The 21513-nt window shown below is 38.0% G+C and overlaps 1 protein-coding gene, 1 long non-coding RNA gene and 1 pseudogene across 3 annotated transcripts; 1 reads left to right on the forward strand and 2 right to left on the reverse strand.

Moving 5' to 3' along the window:
- Positions 1 to 1126: 1126 nt before the first annotated feature.
- On the reverse strand, positions 1127 to 16942 carry LOC146472768 (zinc metalloproteinase nas-15-like; annotated as a pseudogene). The gene is made up of 6 exons (XR_014866519.1): positions 16806 to 16942; positions 4366 to 4539; positions 3144 to 3264; positions 2504 to 2606; positions 1869 to 1940; positions 1127 to 1350 (listed from the first exon to the last, which is right to left on the reverse strand). The product of XR_014866519.1 is annotated as a zinc metalloproteinase nas-15-like (transcript).
- On the reverse strand, positions 9036 to 12501 carry LOC146472769 (uncharacterized). Its single transcript, XR_014866491.1, has 2 exons — positions 12363 to 12501; positions 9036 to 11193 (listed from the first exon to the last, which is right to left on the reverse strand). It is a non-coding gene; the product is annotated as an uncharacterized LOC146472769 (long non-coding RNA).
- On the forward strand, positions 11200 to 15640 carry LOC146472770 (uncharacterized). Its single transcript, XM_085118961.1, has 6 exons — positions 11200 to 11685; positions 12029 to 12181; positions 12319 to 12728; positions 13410 to 13650; positions 13853 to 14151; positions 14946 to 15640. The coding sequence occupies exons 1-6, from the start codon at positions 11428 to 11430 to the stop codon at positions 15148 to 15150; spliced, it is 1566 nt and encodes a 521-aa protein (XP_084975087.1). The 5' UTR covers positions 11200 to 11427; the 3' UTR covers positions 15151 to 15640.
- Positions 16943 to 21513: the final 4571 nt, after the last annotated feature.

Genomic DNA, 21513 nt, shown 5'->3' on the forward strand with positions numbered 1-21513 from the left:
CTGTGACTCAGTTTACTTTAATTATATATTTGCTGCATTACGGTGTTATTATTCTCTATCGAATTCAGGAATTTTTGTTTGGTTTGAATCACCCTGAATCAAAGTGAATAGTGTTGTGAAGAATGTAGTAGATCATTTATTACCACTGATACCTTGCGAGGTTTGTGTGTTAAAGTAGCACCAAGGCCCCGGGGGGGGGGGGAGGGGGGGAAGGTACTCAATAATTTTTTTCTACGAGCAGGCTTCGCTCCGGACCCCAAACCCTTACCCTCTGATATATCACTTTTGACAGAAAAGGCAACCCTTTCATGTACCTTCTGTACAAAATGTTACCTCTTTCACACACGTTCAGTGTAAAATCTATCTTTTCTTGGTGGCTCTGTTCGATATTTTTTTACCCTTTAATACCTAAATAACAGCCCCATACCCTTTTCTTAACTTCAGCTAGTAAAATCCCTCCTCTTCTAGCTCAAAAAGGTGCCTCAAATAAGTTAATATTTACACCTTTTGCAATATGGTGGAAAACCTAGTCCATTTTTGTTTTTGTTTTTATTTTTTTATTCATTTATTTACTTTTTTTTTTGGAAGGGGGGGGGAGGGGGTTGCGAAGCGACGTCCTGCTTCTGGCGGCTATCAACCTTACCCCAGCCATAATATTAGGCTTGAAGCCTCATTCTTTCAGAAATAAAAAAGTGCACCCTTTTTTTAATCGTAAGGTATTTTATTTGGCTCAGCAAAATGCAGGATAAGGACCCTGATATACAACATTTTTTGACTTTCCTAACCTCCTTCCTTCAAATTGTCTCGTGTGCTTTGCCTCTCGCGAAGTTGAAATTGATACTCTCAGTCATGCCTCCATAAGCCATGTAATTTTTTTCTCCTATAATTTATTTTAGTTCTCGGCTTAATAAATGTTCTGTATTGTATTTTTATTCCAGTACCCAGGACCTGTATCATTCATGAAAGATACCTAAGCTTGCAATTTCTTGCAATGAATCTGTCTCTTCAAGGTTGCTTGCAATGGAACATATGGGTGAAGGGTATGAATTCGTTTCCTGTCAGATGCTCAGATTTCAAAAACAACAGTGACGTCAACAACAGTAATGTCACGCTTTATTATTTCTTATTAATTCTTGTTGCATCCATAAAACAGATTCAGTTGTTTAACATCTAGTGGGCTGAGATGTTTCCGCTGACCAATGGACGCACCATTCTTGGCTTTTATGGTGGTTTGCCATGGCCATTTGGCGAAGTCCCGCTTCCCGTAATGCATTATGGATCCATAGTCGTATGGAACACCAAGACTGTTGATTGATCCCGTAGAGTATTTCCTGAAGTTATGTTTTTGATCTTGGTTATAATAAAAGATAATAGAAAAGAATATAAGCGTTCAAGCAATCTCAGTCTAGAACAGTTGCAACTTAAAACAGGATTTACCAACAACTGTCAAGATTGTTTTTAATAAAAGAATTATTTCACTCATGCTGGTTGGATATGAGATGATTATAGCCAACGAGGTGCTTCGCTCATCGTTGGCCATCTATCACCTCATATCCAACACGCGCTCGTGAAATAATTGTCAAATATACCATAGAAAACTGCCGTCGATTTATAAATGATAATGTTTGAAACAGCCAACTAAAGCAGGAGCCTATGGGCTACTGATAAAAAATGTTATGACTTTGGCAGCTTCAGCTTGCTCGATAATAAAAAGAGCAATTTACAAGTAAATATAAAAGCATTCATTTTCGCTGGTCAAAATATGCAAACATGTCTTAATTCTTCAACATTCTTCCTTTTTTGATCCTTGGAAAAAAAAGCATTTGAAGGAATATATGTTAAACCATGCTTATTGTGTAATAAATCACCTGATTTTATGTTATCCCATATAATATCCACATAGTTATCACGGTCTGGTCGACTTTGCTCATGCCAGAATCCTGTAACACAATAAAGAAATCGCTACAGTAATGTTCTATGGATAGCTTTGGTTCCATGGTCTAGGAATAGGTTTAGTCTCATCTTTTTTTTTTTTTTTTTTTTTTTTTTTTCATTTTAACTCCGTTTTCTCCGAAGTGAGATATGAGAGAGGGTTGTCGTTCCAAAGAGACGTAGCGTTCACGTGTAAAGCTCTCGAGGCTTGCTTAGCTTTGCTTGAGAGCCTTGATGCGAAAACTGAGATGGATGTTATTTTATGTTTCACTGGTTAATGACAGCCCGCGAATACAGTTATAACACATGTACACGCTATCACGAAAATAGACAAATCGAAAAAACAAATCGATGGTTGTGGAAGTAGGGAGAGATAACCAAGTTCATATATTACGCCTGAGTAAGTATGAATCGAAGTCCCAGTCATTAACACGGTTGCGACTCAATACAAGCTTGAAATAGCGCTGTGTATGGAAATTGGGTCAAAAACATGAGTGACTTGCAAATGACGGCCAAACAGTGAAAACATAATATCAAAACATAATTAACAATAAAAACACTGAACACATACCAAGAGCATGCCCGATCTCATGCACGGCGATCCCATGGTACCCACATCCAAAACCAAGGGAAATCTGCTGTTTCCTCCCACTTTGCCGACCATTGACCAGCAGCTAAATGAAAGAAGGAAAACAAAAAGAAAAAGTAATCAGCAAAATCGGGAATGACAAAACATGTATGTAGCTGAGCCAGTCAAGTGGTTCCCTGGCTACAGAAGTGCGATCTCTAAAAATCAAGACTGGAGATGTATCGCAATAGCCATTTTACGCTTGCACTGCACTAAAACCTTTTGTTATACTGCTCATACGTTCTGTGCACCTCGGGATGGTCCTAAAAACAAAAGACAAGCAGATTTTAGCAAGAGTTATTGGAATCCAAAACATAAATTAAGGGTAAACAAACATTTTTCAGAAATTATTTCATCTTCAATTTGAGAGAAAATGCATATTTTGTTAAGTCATGATTAGAATTATTGCCTTAGTCTCGAAAAAAATGTCTGTTTATATTTCCCCAATTTTCTTTTTGGATAACATTAGCCCTTGCTAAAATCTACTTTTCCCACACTGTGATAAACGACACCGTCCTTAACTTGACGCGATTTGAGGGAAAATTTATATGTAATTCTGGCCAACCCTTCTTTCCATCCTTACCCGCTCTGGACAGTGAACTCTATGTAATCCCGCTGAGTTGTTCGTTTAACAAATTTGATGCACGTCTTTTCCGAAATTTCCTTCATGGCGCCAAAAATAGCTCCTCTCTTGAATATGCTATCTGTCGGCGAAAGAAAAAACAACATGTGATTTTAACTAATTTATGTACTTGTACTTGGACAAAAATGGAATAAATAAAAATCTGATAAAATACGATTAAGTTATGAAGTGAATTAATAAGACCGTCCCAAAACTTCAATGGTTCGTTCTTGATTGGATTTCAGAGGTTTTGAACAACATGTCCTTTCGAATTTAATTTTACTTCGTTCTCGGTTCCAAAAGTTAAAATTCAAAAAGGTTTCTTCGGGCGGAGCTTCTAATCCGAAACTTTTAGTTAGTGAATTCCAAAGGTCTCTTGAAAAGTCCGACGGTAGAATTTACGTTGAAGTAAAGCCTTATGTATTTGTCTCCCTGTAGGTGTGCTATGAAGCTACACAAGTCCCGATTGATGAACGAGTTGACCCCTAAAATACTGGTTGTTTGCCCTCCGCTACGAAACGTATGCCTGTATGGAGGCTTGAATTTGATAACATTGCGTAGAAATGTTTCGCCTCTGCTCTACACCGGCTTAAAAATATTGCGTAAATATATGATTTAAAAGAAAAAAAAAGAAGAGCAAAAACGATAGGCGACATAATTGCAATTTCTAATGGGCGGGGTAAAAGTTGAAATCAAATTTATATCTTAAAGAATTTATTTTAACCTTTGTAACGAAGGGAATGTATGCCGAACATTCGTCAAAAAACTCCAGGCCAGTGTTTGTTTGTGTTTTTCCCCTTGTGTTTGAAACTCTCAGGTATAAAAGCTCGCCTCCTTTTTACTGGTACTGGTATTAATCTCCCCTGCTCCCCGCGTTTTCTCCTGGTTTCTCATTTGAATTTGGCCCGGCGCCATTTGCAATAGGCCATTTTACAGTTGTGTGCTTAGTGACCTGGCGTTGAATTGGAAGCGAGGCTGGGGGTGACCTTGTATTGATACAAACCTCACTGCTTTTCATATGTAGATCATGCTGTTCTCATGCTAACTAGTTTGCATTTACATATGAAAAGCAGTGGTCTGTATCAAAACAAGGTCACCCCCAGCCTCGCTTCCAATCCAAGGCCAGGTTACTAAACACACAACTCTAAAATGGCCTATTGGTAATAAGGTTATATCGCTGTACTTGCGTCATCACGCAACGTGTAAGGAACAATCCCTCCGGGCCACTTGCGATAGTTTGAGTTTGTCAGTCCACGTGCGCTACCAACTTTTGTAGGGTCCTCTCCGTTCTCGGCCGCTTGAATCTCCTCCTCAGACAGCATCATGTCCCCTTCAAATATGCGAGTTTTTGACCCACCTAGAAAGCAAAGAAAGAAAAATTAAGATTGAACAACTAATAGCTGCTGAGGACAGGCTAAATGGAAACCTTTTTTGACAAAAAAAAAATAATTTAAATTTTATTCTTGTAAGTTCAGGTTAATTAATTAGTAGGTGTAATAATTTCATGAGCTAAGTATATCAAACTGAATGGGAATGTATAAAAATATGTACTTGAGACGTAGTATTAGTTGTAGTTGTAGTGGTAATGTAAAATGTAAGTAGTTAGTGTTGTATGTGAAGTGGTAGCTCAATAATAAAAATAAAAAAGAATGCCGGTATTTGGTCCGCATTTAGTTTGGAACACGTTAGGAATTCATTAGGTCAGGAGTCTGGTTGGACGCTTAACTGAGTTATGAAAGGTTTACTAAACTTTTAAAGGCACTTTTCTCCTCCAGCTTGTGGGCAAACCAAAATAGCCTCAGTAGGTCAGATAGTGAAAGGGATGGCTTAAAGTTTTATCAATTTTAGGGTAAATTAGAAAAATTAATTTTGAAGGAATTAAAAATAAGAATTTTAGGTTAAAGATATGTTGAAGGATAAAAGAGCAGGTTATAAAAGATGATGAACACAACCACACCACGTGATCAATTTAAACCAATCAGAATCGGAGAAAATAACGTGGTGCACGGAATAGAGTATTTTACGTTGCTTGGATGCAATAACTCTATAGATTTGTTTAAGTCACCCGTTTTATTTCAGTTAAAAAAATGACATTTTTCAACGGTAAATTGATATGTTTTAAGTTCTTATTTTATTTCTTAATGAGTAATGGCCAGTTGGAGTTACCAACGTCAAAAAACTAGAAAAACGTTTGAATGCAGAGGTCCACACAACGCAGGAATTAAATTTGCTGGTAATTATGCCGGATCTCTCTCGAGAAAAACCTCGTACCAGGCGTCACTTGAACGTGAAAATATAAAACTGAATGCAAGGCTGGCACTACGGCAAAGGGCAGATTTATTGGTGGCCAAATTTTTTTTCGAGTCTTCCCCAGGGCCAGAGCTATACTGAAGGAAAACATAGTAACGGCTTCTTAAATAAAAGTTTTAAAAAAATACATGGAAAAAATGATTGGCTAATTAACATAACATGAAGACAGCGTACTTGTAAATGTGAGACAATAAAAATATAAAAGTGTATAATCAAAGGTTCAGCGCGTTCGTTTTTCCTGTTAATGCCTTCTGGAGAAAACGTTTTCCCTCTATAAATTAGAAAGCCTCGCGTGCCTTACGGCGGGAGGCATTGTTGGTGGGTTGTAGTTCGAGAGGGATGAGTCGCATGTCCGCAAAAGAGTGGCCTGGTGAGTTGAAGTGTTTAGGGACTGCTGCTGTAGAGTTGACGTGATGCGCGTTGTTTGTCGCTTGTCTGTGTTCTGTGAACCCTTCACGGATCGTGCGTTTGATTTCCCCTATATACTGTTTTTACATTTTTTACATTCGATCATATATGTAAGATTAGAAGAATTACAGGTTATATGTTGTTTTATTTGTCTTGTTTCGCCGGTGTTGCTAAAAGTGTACGAACTTCTTGCATTGTCAATGTAAGGGCAGGTGAGACATCCATGAGTGGAGTTGCCGCGGAAAGTGCCAGGGGTGAGCTTTGGTGTCGTGTTAGTGTTCTTTAGTTTTGCTCGAACCAAAAGGTCGCGAAGGTTTGGTGAACGACGGTAAGCGATGAATGGTTTATCTTTGAATATTTTTTGAAGGCGATCTGTGGAGTTGAGAATAGGCTGTTTCTTGTGAAGTATTTCTTGAATATTAGGTAGTGCTGGGTTATAAGTGATCGTGAAGGGGACTGGGTTTGATTATGTTCCTGTAATGTCTCACTTATGGGTATCTGTTTGGCTCTTAAGATTTGTTCTTTCACAAAACGGTCTTTATGGCCTCGTTTTGTTAAATACGAGAGCAATTCTGCTGATCGATGTTCGAAGAATTCGTCTTTGGAGCAAATCCGGCGTAAACGGAGAGCTATGCTGTAAGGGATGGCTTTTTTTGTATGATAAGTATGACTTGAGGAGTGGAGTAAATACTGATGTTTGTCTGTAGCCTTGCAATAGAGATCGGTTTCGATTTTTCCATTTTCGAGTTGAATATTAACGTCCAGGAAAGGAATAGAAGTTGTAGATCGTTCACTAGTGAACTTGATAGTAGGGTGGATGTTGTTGAGCTATGTAATGAAGTTGTCGACCCAGAGAAACGGTTGATCAGCGTAACCCTTTAGTGCTTTTCTCTCAAATTCCCCCATAAACAGGTTTGTGTAAGCAGGTGCCATTCTAGTCCCCATGGCCGTGCCATGTCGCTGTATAAAATGTTCGTCGTTGAAGACAAAGTTGTTGATAGTCAGAATCATCCTTAGAAGGTCGCAGATAGAATCCGTAGGGACGGATTTATCAGTTCGTTGACCAAGAGCTATACTACATGCGTTGATTCCTTGGTTAGTAGGAATGTTCGTGTATAGAGATGACAAATAGTTAAGGGTAACAAGTATGGCATTGCTGGGGAGGACGTGGAGGTGGTATTCTTTACATAAGATGGGAGTGACTGTCCAAAGGATTAAGATGGAAACTAACGAATTCCGATATTTTTTCAGTAGGATGCCCATTTGCTGAGACAATGGGTCGACCGACAGGGCTCAAAAACGGCTGGGCATGCGCAGTGGGAGCCATTCCTTCTTCCCGCCATTCGATTTTCAAAATGGCGGACGACGAATCAAAATTTAATACGTCATTGTAACGGCCCCTCGCAGCACCCTGCTCGCTCTTGGTTCGCAAAAACAAACGGCCAGACTTGTACAAACACTTGTGCTCAATTTTTTTTCTCTGATCGAAGAGATCGAGACAGCGTTTTCCAGTTTTTCAAGCGATGAACACACCTCCCTAACGGGGAAATTTGTAGCGCTACTGAATTTAATTTAAGGTACAGTTTTGCCGTAATATAAGGTCCTCTCACGTTTGCTAAGGTTTTGAAGCGAAAATTTTTTTAGCTTGTTTATTTCTATGGAACATATCAAATATGACTTTTGATTCGTTCTGATGAAAATTTTTAAATGCTTCTTGTTCATGGACTTCACTCACATTGGTAAAGACGAAGAGGTGGACGACAAAATCGTGAGTAGAAAACACTAAAGTTCCTGCTCTCGTTGTGTTTTAAGTCGTGATAATTTTCATTCGTCTCTAATATGGCGATTATGAATCGTATGCTAATAGATGAAAGGTTCATTTTATGTCAACGAGATTTCAAATGGCAATGAAATCTGCAGTATAGTGTAGTATCAGCTGTAGTACTGTGCACTTGAAAGCTAAATAAATCGTTTTATATCTTCTATCCGTGTGTGTATCTATTGATTCTTGTTCCTTGGCCACGCAAAATTCCCGCCTAAATCCGCGGCTGCCAGGCGTGTTACCAGCGTCGTTGTGACGCAATTAAATTGTTGCAAGTCGGTGTTCAAGTTTTTTTTTTTTCTGACCCGTTATGTATTGTATTTACGAGAAACGGAACCTTAGAAATGGCCCTCGTTCCACCTGTTGGGGGAATGTTTGTTCATATAACGGGATAGATGCACGATCCGCCGGTTTCACTGTAAATGTTTCGCTGTGCAAAAAGCACCATGGTGAAAAAACGCGTGAAAACGCAAGAAACTGTTGCTTCCCTTTGAAAAGCCAGTCAACATGTGTCGGTGGTACAGTCCCGTGTCCACAACGTCTGTTTCCGGTGTTTGACAGTTGCCTGGCGACAGGTTTTACGCCAGGCACTTTCATATGCCGGAAGCACCTGAAATCCGCGGAGCAGGACAAGGGAATTTGTTCAAAAGAAAATTACACACCGCCAAAAAAGGTAAATAAGTTTAATTGCTTTACTTGTCTGTTTTTCCCCTCTTTGTTCCGTGGAAGAATAACGCATAAATTCTTTTCAAAAGTGTGTGCTTTATCCGGTATAGCGCTCATACACGTCCTGTGATGAGACCGTGAACTATGGAGACCTAATGAAAAAAGTACAGATATTGGAAGAGGAAAAGAAACAGTACAAGGAAAGAGAAACGATGCTTCTAAAAAATCTAGAAGGTATTAGCTCAATGTCTCTAGAGAATAAATTATTTACGCCATACTCAAGAAATAAAAAAATATATTTAAAAAAGTGAATGTTGTTGCCCAACATAACTGCTACATATGTTTAAAGATGAAATAATCCCACTAATTAAAGACTTTTAACAAAAATTTAAATTCTGTTGATTTTACACTGTCAGACATCTCACAGAAAAATGCTCAGCTGGTTGAAATGCAAAGGCAGCTTCAGGACAAGAATCATGAACTCCAAAATGAAACACTAATACTTCAGAGGAAAATTAAAGGTAAAACCAAAACCAGATTTCCCAGTGTATTAACCTCCTTCCCCCCCCCCCCCCCCCACCCAAAGCCCTCTCCTCTACTCCAATGATTTTGCATACAGCACCTGTAAGAAGGCACATCTAGTACTATTACTTTTTGCACAAAGCTATTGTATATTATTCTATTTGTGCCACATAGCATACAAAGAGAGATTAAAATTACTTAAAACATTATATCTGTACATTAAAATAACTAAAACTATTAAACTGAGAGAAATATATATCTGGGATAAAATGTTTTCTGTCCACAATAAAACTTTGATATATTTGTAAGATTCTAAGGCCATAAGGAGTACTCCTTCATGCTCTCCTTTTGTCAGTGTCTTACAAAAAAGCATACAGTACATTAATTTAATAACTGGCCTGTACAATGTAAATAATATTTTAATCAGTCTCATTTAAAATCATTTTGCTAAAGGAGACACAACATTCAGTACACTGTTCAAACAGTTCCATACGGCCCTCACAAGACACTATGCCAGTGGTGGAGCAAGCCTTTACAACCCTTCACAAATGGAAGCCTTTTGTAACAAGCACTCCCCAGGAATGTTTGAAGACATACATGAAGCCATATATAATGATGACAAGAGAACACCATCACTGAAAAGAAGGAATCTTCAAAAAACTAGAGTTGTTGCCATTCTTCATAATCTGAGTTTCTTTCGAAACCAGGTAGTTTGTTACATGTACATGTCTTAAAATCCCTGAATGATAAATCATGTTTATTCATTCATTTGTTTAAGAAATCATTCTTAAGTGCAAAACAAAACTGGAAAATAAGAATATAAAAAATGTACCGATAAAAACAGTTTGGCTGCCAACCAAAACCTTAGGGAACAAAGGAGATTTTCTTATAAAAATGATAAGATCAGACAAAAAAGCTACCCAAGAAACAAAGAAGTGCATACACAGAAAAGGCCTACATACAAGATTCCCCAAAAAGTATTTGCAACCCCAGCTACTACTTATTGTTATATACACAACACAGATTCTAATGGAATGACTCATGTGTTCATCTGCAGAAAAACAACAGACTGCAAAAGGCAAATGGCCTCAATTTAAAGTTTTCAGGGGCATCCTATAATTCCCTTATGGCTGGCCAAGTGATGGGATATTCTGTCCATCCCAATTCAGTTCGTAACCACCAAAAAGAACTGGCGACCAAAAACCAAAAGGAAATTCAAAAGGTCATACAAGAAGCAATTCAGGTATACATTGAAATAACTTTTTCCTCAATTAAGTGGCCAACACCTCAAATGAACACCAATCAGGGTCATGAAATCTGTCGAGGCTGCTTTATGCTATGATTTATCAACCAGATCTGTTGCCTTGACAATACCAGACCATACATTGTTTATGTATCTCGACAGCTCATTTACAGGTTGTTCATGAAATAAAAGTTGGTTTGATATAGAAAATCTGTTGCAGAAAAACAGATTTGTCATTCTCAAAGGACCTGCCCTTGAACAAAAATTCAAAGTCAAAATTGGGTAACAAAAAGTTATTTCATACAGATACTGTACTGCCCCAACAAATAACTTGTTACATGTTAACCAGTCATGCACCCTCTCCAACAAGATCAAGATGAAAGGGTGTACTTATTTCTCATTTAATGGCAAGAATAAAAATAATTGTCCAAAATCCAAGCCAAACAAAATGATGCTAAACACTCACTTGAGGAAATATAGTAATAAAAAATCTAAGCAACTTACATTACTGAACATTGAAATTGAGTTGACCATTACCTCTGAAGTTTCCAGACAGCAAAATGCAATAGTGCATGAGCACTCATGCGAGTTAATTATTTGAAATTACTATACAGTTCAACAGGTCCAGGTTTTAATGTCTATCAACCTGCTCATTTCAATAAATGTTTCATTACATGTACATGTAGAAGAGAGCCCTCATCATACTGATCGAGGATGACATCCATTTCATCCATGCATCCCATCAACCGACCACGAGTCAAACAAGTACTGCCTGGCACATGTGCACTGGACTCATTGATGTCCACAAATCTGTATTAGCAGTCCCTAGACCATGTCAAATTCAAAATGTCCATCGTACTGTTGATGTTGTGAACAAAAATGGTGTTATCCAAAGGTGCAGAGGAGGAATTTCTGTCCAAGCAATCCTTCAACATTTCTCTGGATCTCTTTCACATTACTTCAATTCAAGCTACATGGCCACACTGTCCCCAGAGCACAGAACGCTGAAGATGGCTGATGCCAAGGAGAGCTGTGAAAACCTACGGTAAAAAAAAAAAGAAAAAGAAAAGGAAAAAAAGTGCCACCCTTAGACTTGTGTTTGTACATGCACTTTTATCCATATGAAGTATGCACATTTTTAATCACATTATTGTAGAAACTTAACACAATTTGCAGGGCCCCACTGAAAACTGCCAGGGCTAGTGGGCTCCCTGGATAAATATCATTATTATTATTACAAGCATTTATCCATGTAATGACCCAAGAAAAAGAAAATGTCAGTGAGAAAGAGTTATATCATTCAATTTTCTAGGGTCTACTCTGATGAAGCCAGGCATGAACTGGAACTGTTGAAGACAACATGGTTGATAGATGAGTTTGAACAAAAACTGAAGAGTGTGCAAGACTATGAGAAGTCTCTGGAGCAACTTTTGCATACAGCCCCTGAACTTAAGGAATACCTCAGTCACTTTGTGGCAGTCATTACAGGAGACTACCCTACATGGAAATACAACAAGAAAATCATTGCAAAGGTGGCCATTGAACCATTTATGTGCTCATTGATCTCCTTTTCAGCAAGAGTAAATTAATTTGAACACAGTTCCTTACCAGTCAGCTTCTTAATTCTGAATTTGCACAATGTTTTCAGTTTGGATATTGGACCACTTTTATTATCATCCCCACTAAACCTTCCTCCAACTATTCGACTCCCTTTGCTGTGCAAGAAAAGATGCTGAAATTCACTCTTTGTTGTGGGTACACATGTACATGTGGCTAGTTTACAATAAAAGTGGGGAGGATACAATGTACATTTAACTTGAATGTAACATGAACACTGATCTCTCTTTTTTTATTCTGATGTATTTTCATCTACAGTGGAAGAGCGAGGTTAATCCGTCAAGCCCAATCCCCTCTCTTATTCCTTGGCAAGGACCATTCCATGTATCTTTGAATGGAGATGAATCAACTGTGTTACTGTTTAGACCTTTCTTTGCAAAACTGTACAAGGCACTTTTTGGAAGAAACAAGGTATTGGTATGGTAACATTAGAAACAACTCAAGTTTACAGGACATGCTGGATGTGCTGAATGTATTATTCTGTACACAAAAGTAAATTTACTCTCTTACATCCACAAATCTTTTTTTTTTCTATTAAAATTTATTAGGTGTTGCCAAACAAACCCAAAGCTCACAAAATAGCAACACTTACTACTGTGGCATTTGGCGGCTGGACGATAATCCGTGAGCAAGTTCTTCAGCTGTTTGGACAGGTCTGCAAGGATCCTGAGTATATGCTACTCCTCCACTTGTTTGATGAAATCCTTCCACTGCTCTTCTTCTTTTACAACACAGTGTTCAGGGGTGGTGATTTTAATGCATGGCTTGTGGCATTACTGCGAACTTCCTTGACGTTTATCACATTTAGAAGGCGTAATTATGACAAGGCTACCCTGTGCCAGCTGTCAGACATAGTGTACCACCTAAATGAGAACAAGGAGCTTATTTCCAGAATACAACAACACCTACAAATGTTTACTGAGAAGAAAGTAGAAATTTTCCACTCTGTCTTAAGAAGGTTTGTAAAATGCCAATGAAAATTTATTTGTTACAAATTTATTATTGCCCCATATGTTCAACATGCTTTATCAAAGATTAGTATCATGTGATGATTAAAATTTAATCACATGAAATAAACACTCTATATTTAATATACAGTGTATATTTCATTGTATGTAACTTCAAAATCTGTTGCAATAAAATTTTTTTATCTACACTGTATGATGTATCTATCAGATCTTTGTATACAGAAAGCTTGTCTATAGACCGTATGCAAAAACTGGCTGGCATTTTAATATTCTTTGTTTGCATTCAAATTAGCCCTACTTACCTTGTTCTTGAGTTCAAGAATCAAAAGAAAACTATGCGTTGAATACATGTACGGCTTAAAGGGCTAAACTAAATGCAGACAAAAGAATATTAAAATGTCCGCGTCATTTATCATAAGGTCTATGAGTATGCAATTTTTCGTATAAAAAAAAAAAAACAGGCAGGAGAAGTATGTTGAAGTGACAAGTCTTAAGTGAATTTATGTCAAAGTGATTTCAAACTTGCTTAATAATTTCTATTTTTCATTACTACAAATGTAGGGAACAAAGGTTAATATAAATTTAACTAACTTGAAATTCCTTTTGAGCTACGACATTTATTTATTCAGTTATTTATGCATCGGCTGTTTGCTTTTTTTTTTCTTGATCAGAAATGTACCTGTGTGGGCACTGCCATGTCAAATCCGCATCATGGCACATGCTTTAAGTGGCAGAAGATTTGACAGTGATTTTGTTCAGTGGTTCCTGCCCATGTACTCAAGGGGTAGAGGGAGACAGAATCTGGCTCAGTTAGTGTTTGTGGCAGCAGAGTTTCTGATCAGTATTTTTGAAAAGGTTTGGACCAGCCAAGGGATGGTACAAAAAATACCAAAAGGAAGGAGAAAGTATCAGGTACTGGGAAAACTTTTCATGTTTTAATTTAAAATAATAACAGCATTATAACATTGGAATTATACTTTAAGAAAATGTAGTTATATCCAATCCATTTACAGACAAACAGCAAATGCATCATGTTTTATTCCACCATACCTCAACAAATTAAACAATAATTGTTTAATTTGTAAGTAAAAATTATTTTTACTTACTTTTTTAGTCATACTATTTCCCAGTCATGGATGCAACCCTTGATCAGCGCTCTCTACCACTTGGGTATGCATTCCCTGGACATGAACCTGACCCAACAGCAGCGTGCGATAGCCAGATGTGTCACAACAAGAATGACTTTGACAAGGATACATTTCGTTTAACTTGTGGACACACCTTCCACAAAGGATGTATCCTCGAACAAAAGGACAACATGGACCACAGCTATTCAATGACAGAAGTTAAATGCCCAATATGTTATCCTCTCCTGCAACAGAGGATGGAGGAACTAGCACTGACATTCAATAAGTAAGCAAATCCATTTGTATTGGTTAGGAAAACCCAATCTTGCTATTAAACTAAAACAGAATCTGACTCAGTCATTGTTCATGGCAGCAGGCTGAGTCAGGTTGCGCTAATTGCATGTACAACTTTGAAAGGGGGCAAAGCTGAAAGGGTGATAAATTAATACTTCTGGAACATGCACGGCAGCTAGAAGCTGGGCTACTAAGATTGAGTCATCAAGCACCCCTGAATTTGTGCACTGTTACAAGATGAAAATTATACAAAACAAATACACGCAGCTTCCTTTGTATTCGGTTGAATTTGTCAAAATTATCAAACTTTGTAAAGTTGTCAAAATAGCGGTGATTTGACAAGGTAATTATAAACAATCTATCACAAAACGTTCTACTTATTTAGTACAATTTTTTTTTTTAATTTAAAGGCATAATTTTATAATTAAGCTTATAACAACAAACGAAGCCAAATATAAAATAATATCACCTTGAAACGACTCGAAGTTGATAGACTACAGTGCAAGCAAGTTTAAACATATTTAAAAACTTCATCAATCATTCATTCAAACAGCTCAGAACTTGAGATTATTAAAAACTGTCCACATTTGGGAGTACACTGTAAGAGCATCTATCGACAACTTTCGAGGAAAAAACCGTCCGAGTGTAGCGGTTTTCATTAGTCCAAGTAAGGAGAAAAGTCAACAGTTCACAAAGTGTGACATGTCTGACATCATAAAGTTATGATTTAAAGCCACACTGGAAAAAGCCAAAATAAAACTGACCTGATATTTCCTTGGCTTTCAGATATCTAGTTGGAGATGACGAGATCGAGGAAGACGATGGCAGTGACGATGAAAATGGCGAAGATCCTCATGATTCCGAAGACGAAGAAACGACAACTTGCGACGAAGACGAGGATTCAGACTTTGATGAGGACACGTATTTCAGTCGAGTAAAGATCATCCAAAAAACGGCCATGGCAAGGTTTACAGCCCTAAAGCAAACGTGAAGCCAAAGCCAGCCAAAGAGTCCAAAGAGAAAGTTCAACGTGCCGTGCTGTGCGAAGATTTCAGCCCTTTAGCAGAGTATCCCGTGTCGTTCATCAGCAGTTTCACCACAAAGGAGTCTCCAACCAAAAACGGCTTTTTTCAAAGCCACTCAAGATAAATAAAAGTCAATGGCCAACACACATAACCTTGCATGCCAACGCTTTGACGCAGTTGATCGTAAATTAAACTGCACGAAAACAGCAATTCACAACCGGATTTACTAGTCCCACCCCACTTTTTCATTTCCACTTTCCTTACTTCAGATAATCGAATGTCTAAAGTCTTGAAGACGTCTTGAAAATACACGATTATTTCGCCAACTTCCTTCGCCACTGGTCCGCCATCGAAGAAAACGTGATGGAATATCCAAACGCAAGCATGCGCAATAACGCCACTCTAGCGTTGTGACGTAATTTTTTGTCGACCAATCAGCCGTTTTTGAGCCCTGTCGGGTCGACCTGGATTTCCAGCTTTGTGGATTTTAGGCAGGATATAACAACAACCTGCTTTGGGATCTTGAGGGGTAAGTAGTTGTGGGTTTCTTTGTCTATAATATAATGCCCCCAGAAAGAAGCCTTTTGAGGTAGAAAACCATCCCTTGTTTTGATACCTTCGGTAGGATCTTCATTGACTTTCTCGCAGAACTGTTGATTGTTTAATTGTCGGTAGCATTCGTTTAAATAGTCTTGTCTGTCCATTACTACAGTACCAGATCCTTTGTCCAAAAACTGATGTGACATAGATGTGGAACTCACGAAATCGTCATATATACAGTGGCAAAACCAAACAAAGCATGGCAGCAGATGAAATATTTCCAATCAGAAAAACGTATTGGAATAAACATGCAATAAACGTCATTTCCAAAAAAAATTTGAAATTCACTGTATTATAGCAAATTCAATCACGACTCTCAGGTGAAAAGAAAAAAATCAAGCCTCTATAGAAAATATCAAAGCAAATATCTTTATGGAAGATGGTCAAAAACTTAACGTAATCCTGTTTATTTTCTTCATTGTATCATCTCAGAGACGGTAGTTATCATGTACAATTTCTATCAACTTCCCGCTTTAGAGATATCCTGCGCGTCACTGACATGTATTTTGCATTATCAGTTTGGTTTACTCTATTTAACACTATCTAATGATTGATGAACTTGATATAAAAGGGATCTTAACTTGTTGTCTGTATATCCAACCGAATTTTTTGAAAGGATGCGACACGACCTTATGCTTTTACAGTTGGTTTCTTTGGTCTGGAGAGTTTTAAGCGACCAAAACACATTCGCACCGCACTCCAAAGCAAGTATAAATGTTATAATTTAAACCAAGAGAGTTTAAAATTATTAGAGTGTGCAATGTGAACTGTCAAGAGGAAACCCCTTGAAAAACGTTTTCAGCCTAAACTTTTAGATGCCCGATTTTTATTGGAACTTATAAAGTAACTACGAATAAATATTCCAGAATCACGTAAATTGGGAAAAAACGAAAACGAATTAATTATATAAAATATCTATTTTATTTTAAGATGTTATGTAAGGTAGTTTTATTTTAGGGTGGACTATTCTTTGACTACAATACCCGGAGAAAGAAATTGGTGTCAAAAGAGACAAAATTACCTCGTTTCTGACGATCTCCATCTTCCAAGGGAAAGGCAAACGTCGAGGCAACTAAGAGTAAAATGCTAAACGAGCGCATTTTTATCAAACTTTTTCAAGCAAATTAGGGAGGTGGACTTGAACGTGTGGGATAGGACAGTGTAACCCGGCTAGCATTGAAAAGAGAAACTAGTTTTATACTTTTAGAAAACAGCAGCTTTTTGTTTATTTACTTCATCTGTTTAGCTGGACCAACATGCTTTGTATGACTGTCAGCATTCCTCAACTTTAAGGCAACCAAAACAAGTACGTATGCAGTTGTACAAATCTTTCAGGGATCGGGAGTCTACAACAGCCGTCCATCCGCTTTGTTGCGGTAATTCTTTGAGTAGGTGAATTTCTGTGAAAGCCGAAGCTGAAAGCAGCTGTTCCAATAACTATGTGTAATCAAATGGTGACGAGTGAAATTACGAAATAATTTCACGCCCGTTTTGTCAAAATTCTAATAATTTTCTGAGCCTTTAGGCAAGTGAAATTATTTCCTAATTTCACGAGTAAACCATTTGATTACCTTTTAATATCATGGGTGACAAATTACGCTCACAATCGTGGGTTTCTGACTTGTTTATTGTATCGCCAGAGAACTCCAAGCATTGAAAATTTTCAAGCATACATTCTGGCTAAAGTTCGCAATTTTCTGAGTTTCTCGACAAAAAGCCCTTCCGAATCCATCTTGCTGTTTATGAAATGTTTCAAAGTTGAGGCAACTGTCAAATCTTCCTTATATGATTAGCTATAGTCATGACTGAACTGAAAACGGCACCCATGTAAAATGCCCTCAAAATTGCTCACGAGGCCATTTCTGTATTTGACTTCGTGTTTTGAAGTATTAATTGTCGCTAAAAGTTTATTATATGGCCAAAGTGGTACAATATTGTACCACCCTCTAGCGTTCATGTCACCTTTACACCAAGACACGCACCACGTTCGTTGAGCAGATTACTTCTGAGCGAATCCAGCCGCCTTTTATTTTTTCCCACCTCTTCCCCGTGGCCCTTTCCTCTTTTCCTAGTCCTACGTTTTGGTTGCCGTCACCTTTACTGAGGTGGCTATGGTGCCTTTGTTCATAGCCATACATTAGTTCAATTTTTATATATAAAATAAACGGGGCTATGAGACTTTTGCTCATAGCCATTTTCACCAAATCATGGTTTGTTTGTTATCTTTTGCCCAGAAAACTGACCCCGGGACATGCAGCACACAGCAATAACATTTATGTTAGAAGGGGTGAAGACATTAAATAAAAGTAATAAAAAGCAAAAGAAATATATTGATTCGTTTGCTTTAATTTTTGTTGAAAGATGTACTAGGATACTTCCAACTGGGCTTGAAAAAGGCCTTACTGGTAATTTACCAGCTTTCTCTCTGTGTCTTCAAGAGGATCGAGTTCGATGCTGTTGTTCCTAGCCGGCGTTCGCTGTTAGCACTGGATAAACTAAAGAGAGGGCGTTACGAACTGAATGAGCTCAGTGAAAACAAGTTATGCAAATTAAAGATATCGGAGGAGAGTAAAAAATTATCTGTAGCAATGCTATTGTATCGATCACATAATCTGAGCCCGTGTGATTGTTCGGGATTTGGGGATGCGAATGGGGGCCGGAACAATGCTGTGCGTACAGGCGTTGTTTTTTTTTTTTATTATTATTATTTATTTTTTTTATTTTTAATTGTCTCCCGCTTCACACTCGCATGTGCTTTCATCTCGCTTCAAACAAACACGACTTTAAAAGCGCTGAAAAAAAGCGTATTTTCGGAAAGTCAAAAACAGCACGCAAATTCGGGGAATAAGAATCGGGTCCTTAAAATTTTCTGCAATTTAAATTTTCAGCTAAAGAATCCGAATTGATCAAACTATGGGTAGGGGAAGTATCATGAGGTATTTGGTCTCTTTTGTTAAAAATGAGTACAAAAATACCTTCAGCTGCCAAATAATTCTAGAATGACGAGAGGAAATAAATCAACTCAATTCTTGAAAGGAATATGAACTCCTGATCTGTTCTAACGCATTTTGGAAAAACAAAATGCGAAAACTTGAAAAACATTAGCCTAACATTGTTCAAGTTTCAATTCGTACGTATACCAGTCTACTCTGTCTCTGAACAGAGGCAATAATCGACAGTTTTATTGCACTGGGATGATAATTTATAACCTCTTCATTAAACCACGTCTCTCGTGATTTATGAAAGTTGTCAACGTTCTAGCATTGAAAAGGGTTTGGAAAAAATAAATTGCAAGTTAAGTGTGATTTTCTGACTAATGGGAGTTTCAGTAATCAGGAAATGGACTTTAGGTCATAATAATACGACGTAGAAATTACTTTAGTCAACGCCGCTGGCCGCTGACTTGTGAAGGCCTATGGGTTCCCTAGCTATGAGCAATGAGCTGAACCTACATCGGAAAGAGTGGTTTACGGCCAATTTTGGCCCATAATCTGCAGTGAATTGCTTGCGTTGTTGTTTTGTCCATCAACTAAAATGGCTGAAACACAGTCCACTTTATTGACCGTTTAATTTATTTACAAGTAATAAAACCAAAAGCCACATATAAAAGTCGAATAAATATTTTAACTTTAGCCGTAGGTCTTAAGTTGTAGTATATTAACAGACTGAAGAAATGGTGTCTTACATTTGACACTTTTCACAGCAGCTTCTGAGTTCAAACTTAGAGTTTGTGGGGCAACAAACAACTGATGTTACCATGGCAATAACGAAGTAAGGACGTTAATAAAGGACGTTTTGGACCCCCCTCCCCCCCTCCCCCGACGATCTCTTTGCCTGCCAAATTTGAGTGGGGGTAGAGAATTTTCATTTCCCACTTTGCTTGATGTTTACAGTGAAGTGTTCTTAAAAGGCTTATTATTCTTCAATAAACAGGGTGATGAATGGGGAATTCTCCTGTCTGAAGGAAGCCTATTTCTTCTCTTGTGTATTAACATTCCCTATATCCCGAACTTTATTGGGGAAACAGGGGTTGGTCCAGTAGTAAGAGAAATTGCCGTTCGTTGCGTGTCACTGAGAACATTGATGGAATCATTTCTGTAATATAAGAACGCATTCTTTCTGCTGAACCAATAACCCGTGCGCGTATTGCTCACGTTAATTAAAAAGTATATAATTGAGGGGCTTGCCTGAAACATTCTTCTTTCTAACAGGTGCCTTGCCAAGACCGGGGAGGAGCTGGCAATTCGGCAGTTTCGTCTAACTAGAAAACTGATAAAATGGGACAGAGATTCAGCCAACGAAGAACTGAATAAACTATGTGGGTTGAAATTGTCAAAGGATAAAAGCTTAAGGACGGTACCTACTTTTGTTACTGTGCATACTTTCTGCGCATCACGAGATGCTCGGGTTTCTTATGGATAGGGTGCCTACTAATACAGGGATATTTTTGCGCAGTTTAAAAATTTGCGGAGAAAGCAGGACTAAACAAATTCTCTTGCCAGTCAAAAAGAAAATTTGGGGTAACCATGCATTTTTCAGAGAAAATAAAACCTAAATTTGGGAAAAAAACGCCATACATTGCTTTGTATTTTACTGTTTCTTAGAACAATTATTTCTTAATTATCACTAAAAAATACGTGGTTACCCCCAATTTTATTTTTCGATTTCAATAGCCCTTGCTAAGATCTGTTTTGCCCGCATAGTGATAAACCAAACAAAAATACTTCCGGTGTTATTGAGTAGGCACCGTCCTTAAATGATCCATCGATTCATGTTTGCAGTTGTTCCTTCAACTTGGTTCCTGCCGTGTTGTCGCTCATCTCCTAATCGATATCAAAAACCACTTGGTTCCTGTTGTTGTCGCTCATCTGCCAATCTTTATCAATAAGGCTTCTGATATTCTAAGTATGCAATGTGCCCGCTATACTGCTTCCCGTTCCCCTATTAAGCTTCACCGCCGAGTAAGTGCCCTCACCCCACTTTCCCTGAATTAGCACCACACACGGAAGCAAAGACACTTAAGCATCGCCTTCAAAGCCGCGTGCTTCATGCTCAGCTACAATAAAATAAAAACTTCAAACATTCTAAGATCAATGAAAGAGCGCTACAAATGTGCGATCAAGCCCAATTTCAACAGCGCTCAGTTCCTCTTATTGCTTCCTCGTTCAATTGGGCGTTTCCAATGAAAATGGTTTACCAAGCTAAAGGAAAATGGAGCCTTATCGCATGTTAGAGTCACCGCATCTCTAAATGAATACGTGACAAGACAAATCAATTACAAGGAACCGTAGCTTGGGTAATGTTAACGACAAGAAGAAATGTTACTTCTTTTGGTTGGGCTCTAGATTTGAGTCTCTGACTCAGTTTACTTTAAATATATATTTGCTGCATTAGGCTTTTATTATTCTCTATCGAATTCAGGAATTTTTGTTTGGTTTGAATCACCCCGAATCAAAGTTAATTGTGTTGTGAATAATGTAGTAGATCATTTAATACCACTGAGCTCTTTTGGGTCTGTGTGTTAAAGTAGCATCAAGGCCCGGGGGGGTGGGGAGGATGTACTCAATATTTTTTTTTTTTTTTACGGGCAGGCTTCGCTCCAAACCCCAAATCCTTACCCTTTGATATATCATTTTTGACAGAAAAGGCAACCCTTTCATGTACTTTCTGTACAAAATGTTACCCCTTTCACACACGTTCAGCATAAAAACTGTATCTTTTTCAAGGTG

This window comes from Pavona decussata, unplaced genomic scaffold (genome assembly GCF_977016875.1).
Source record: "Pavona decussata unplaced genomic scaffold, jaPavDecu1.1 SCAFFOLD_96, whole genome shotgun sequence".
NCBI classification, from domain to species: domain Eukaryota; kingdom Metazoa; phylum Cnidaria; class Anthozoa; order Scleractinia; family Agariciidae; genus Pavona; species Pavona decussata.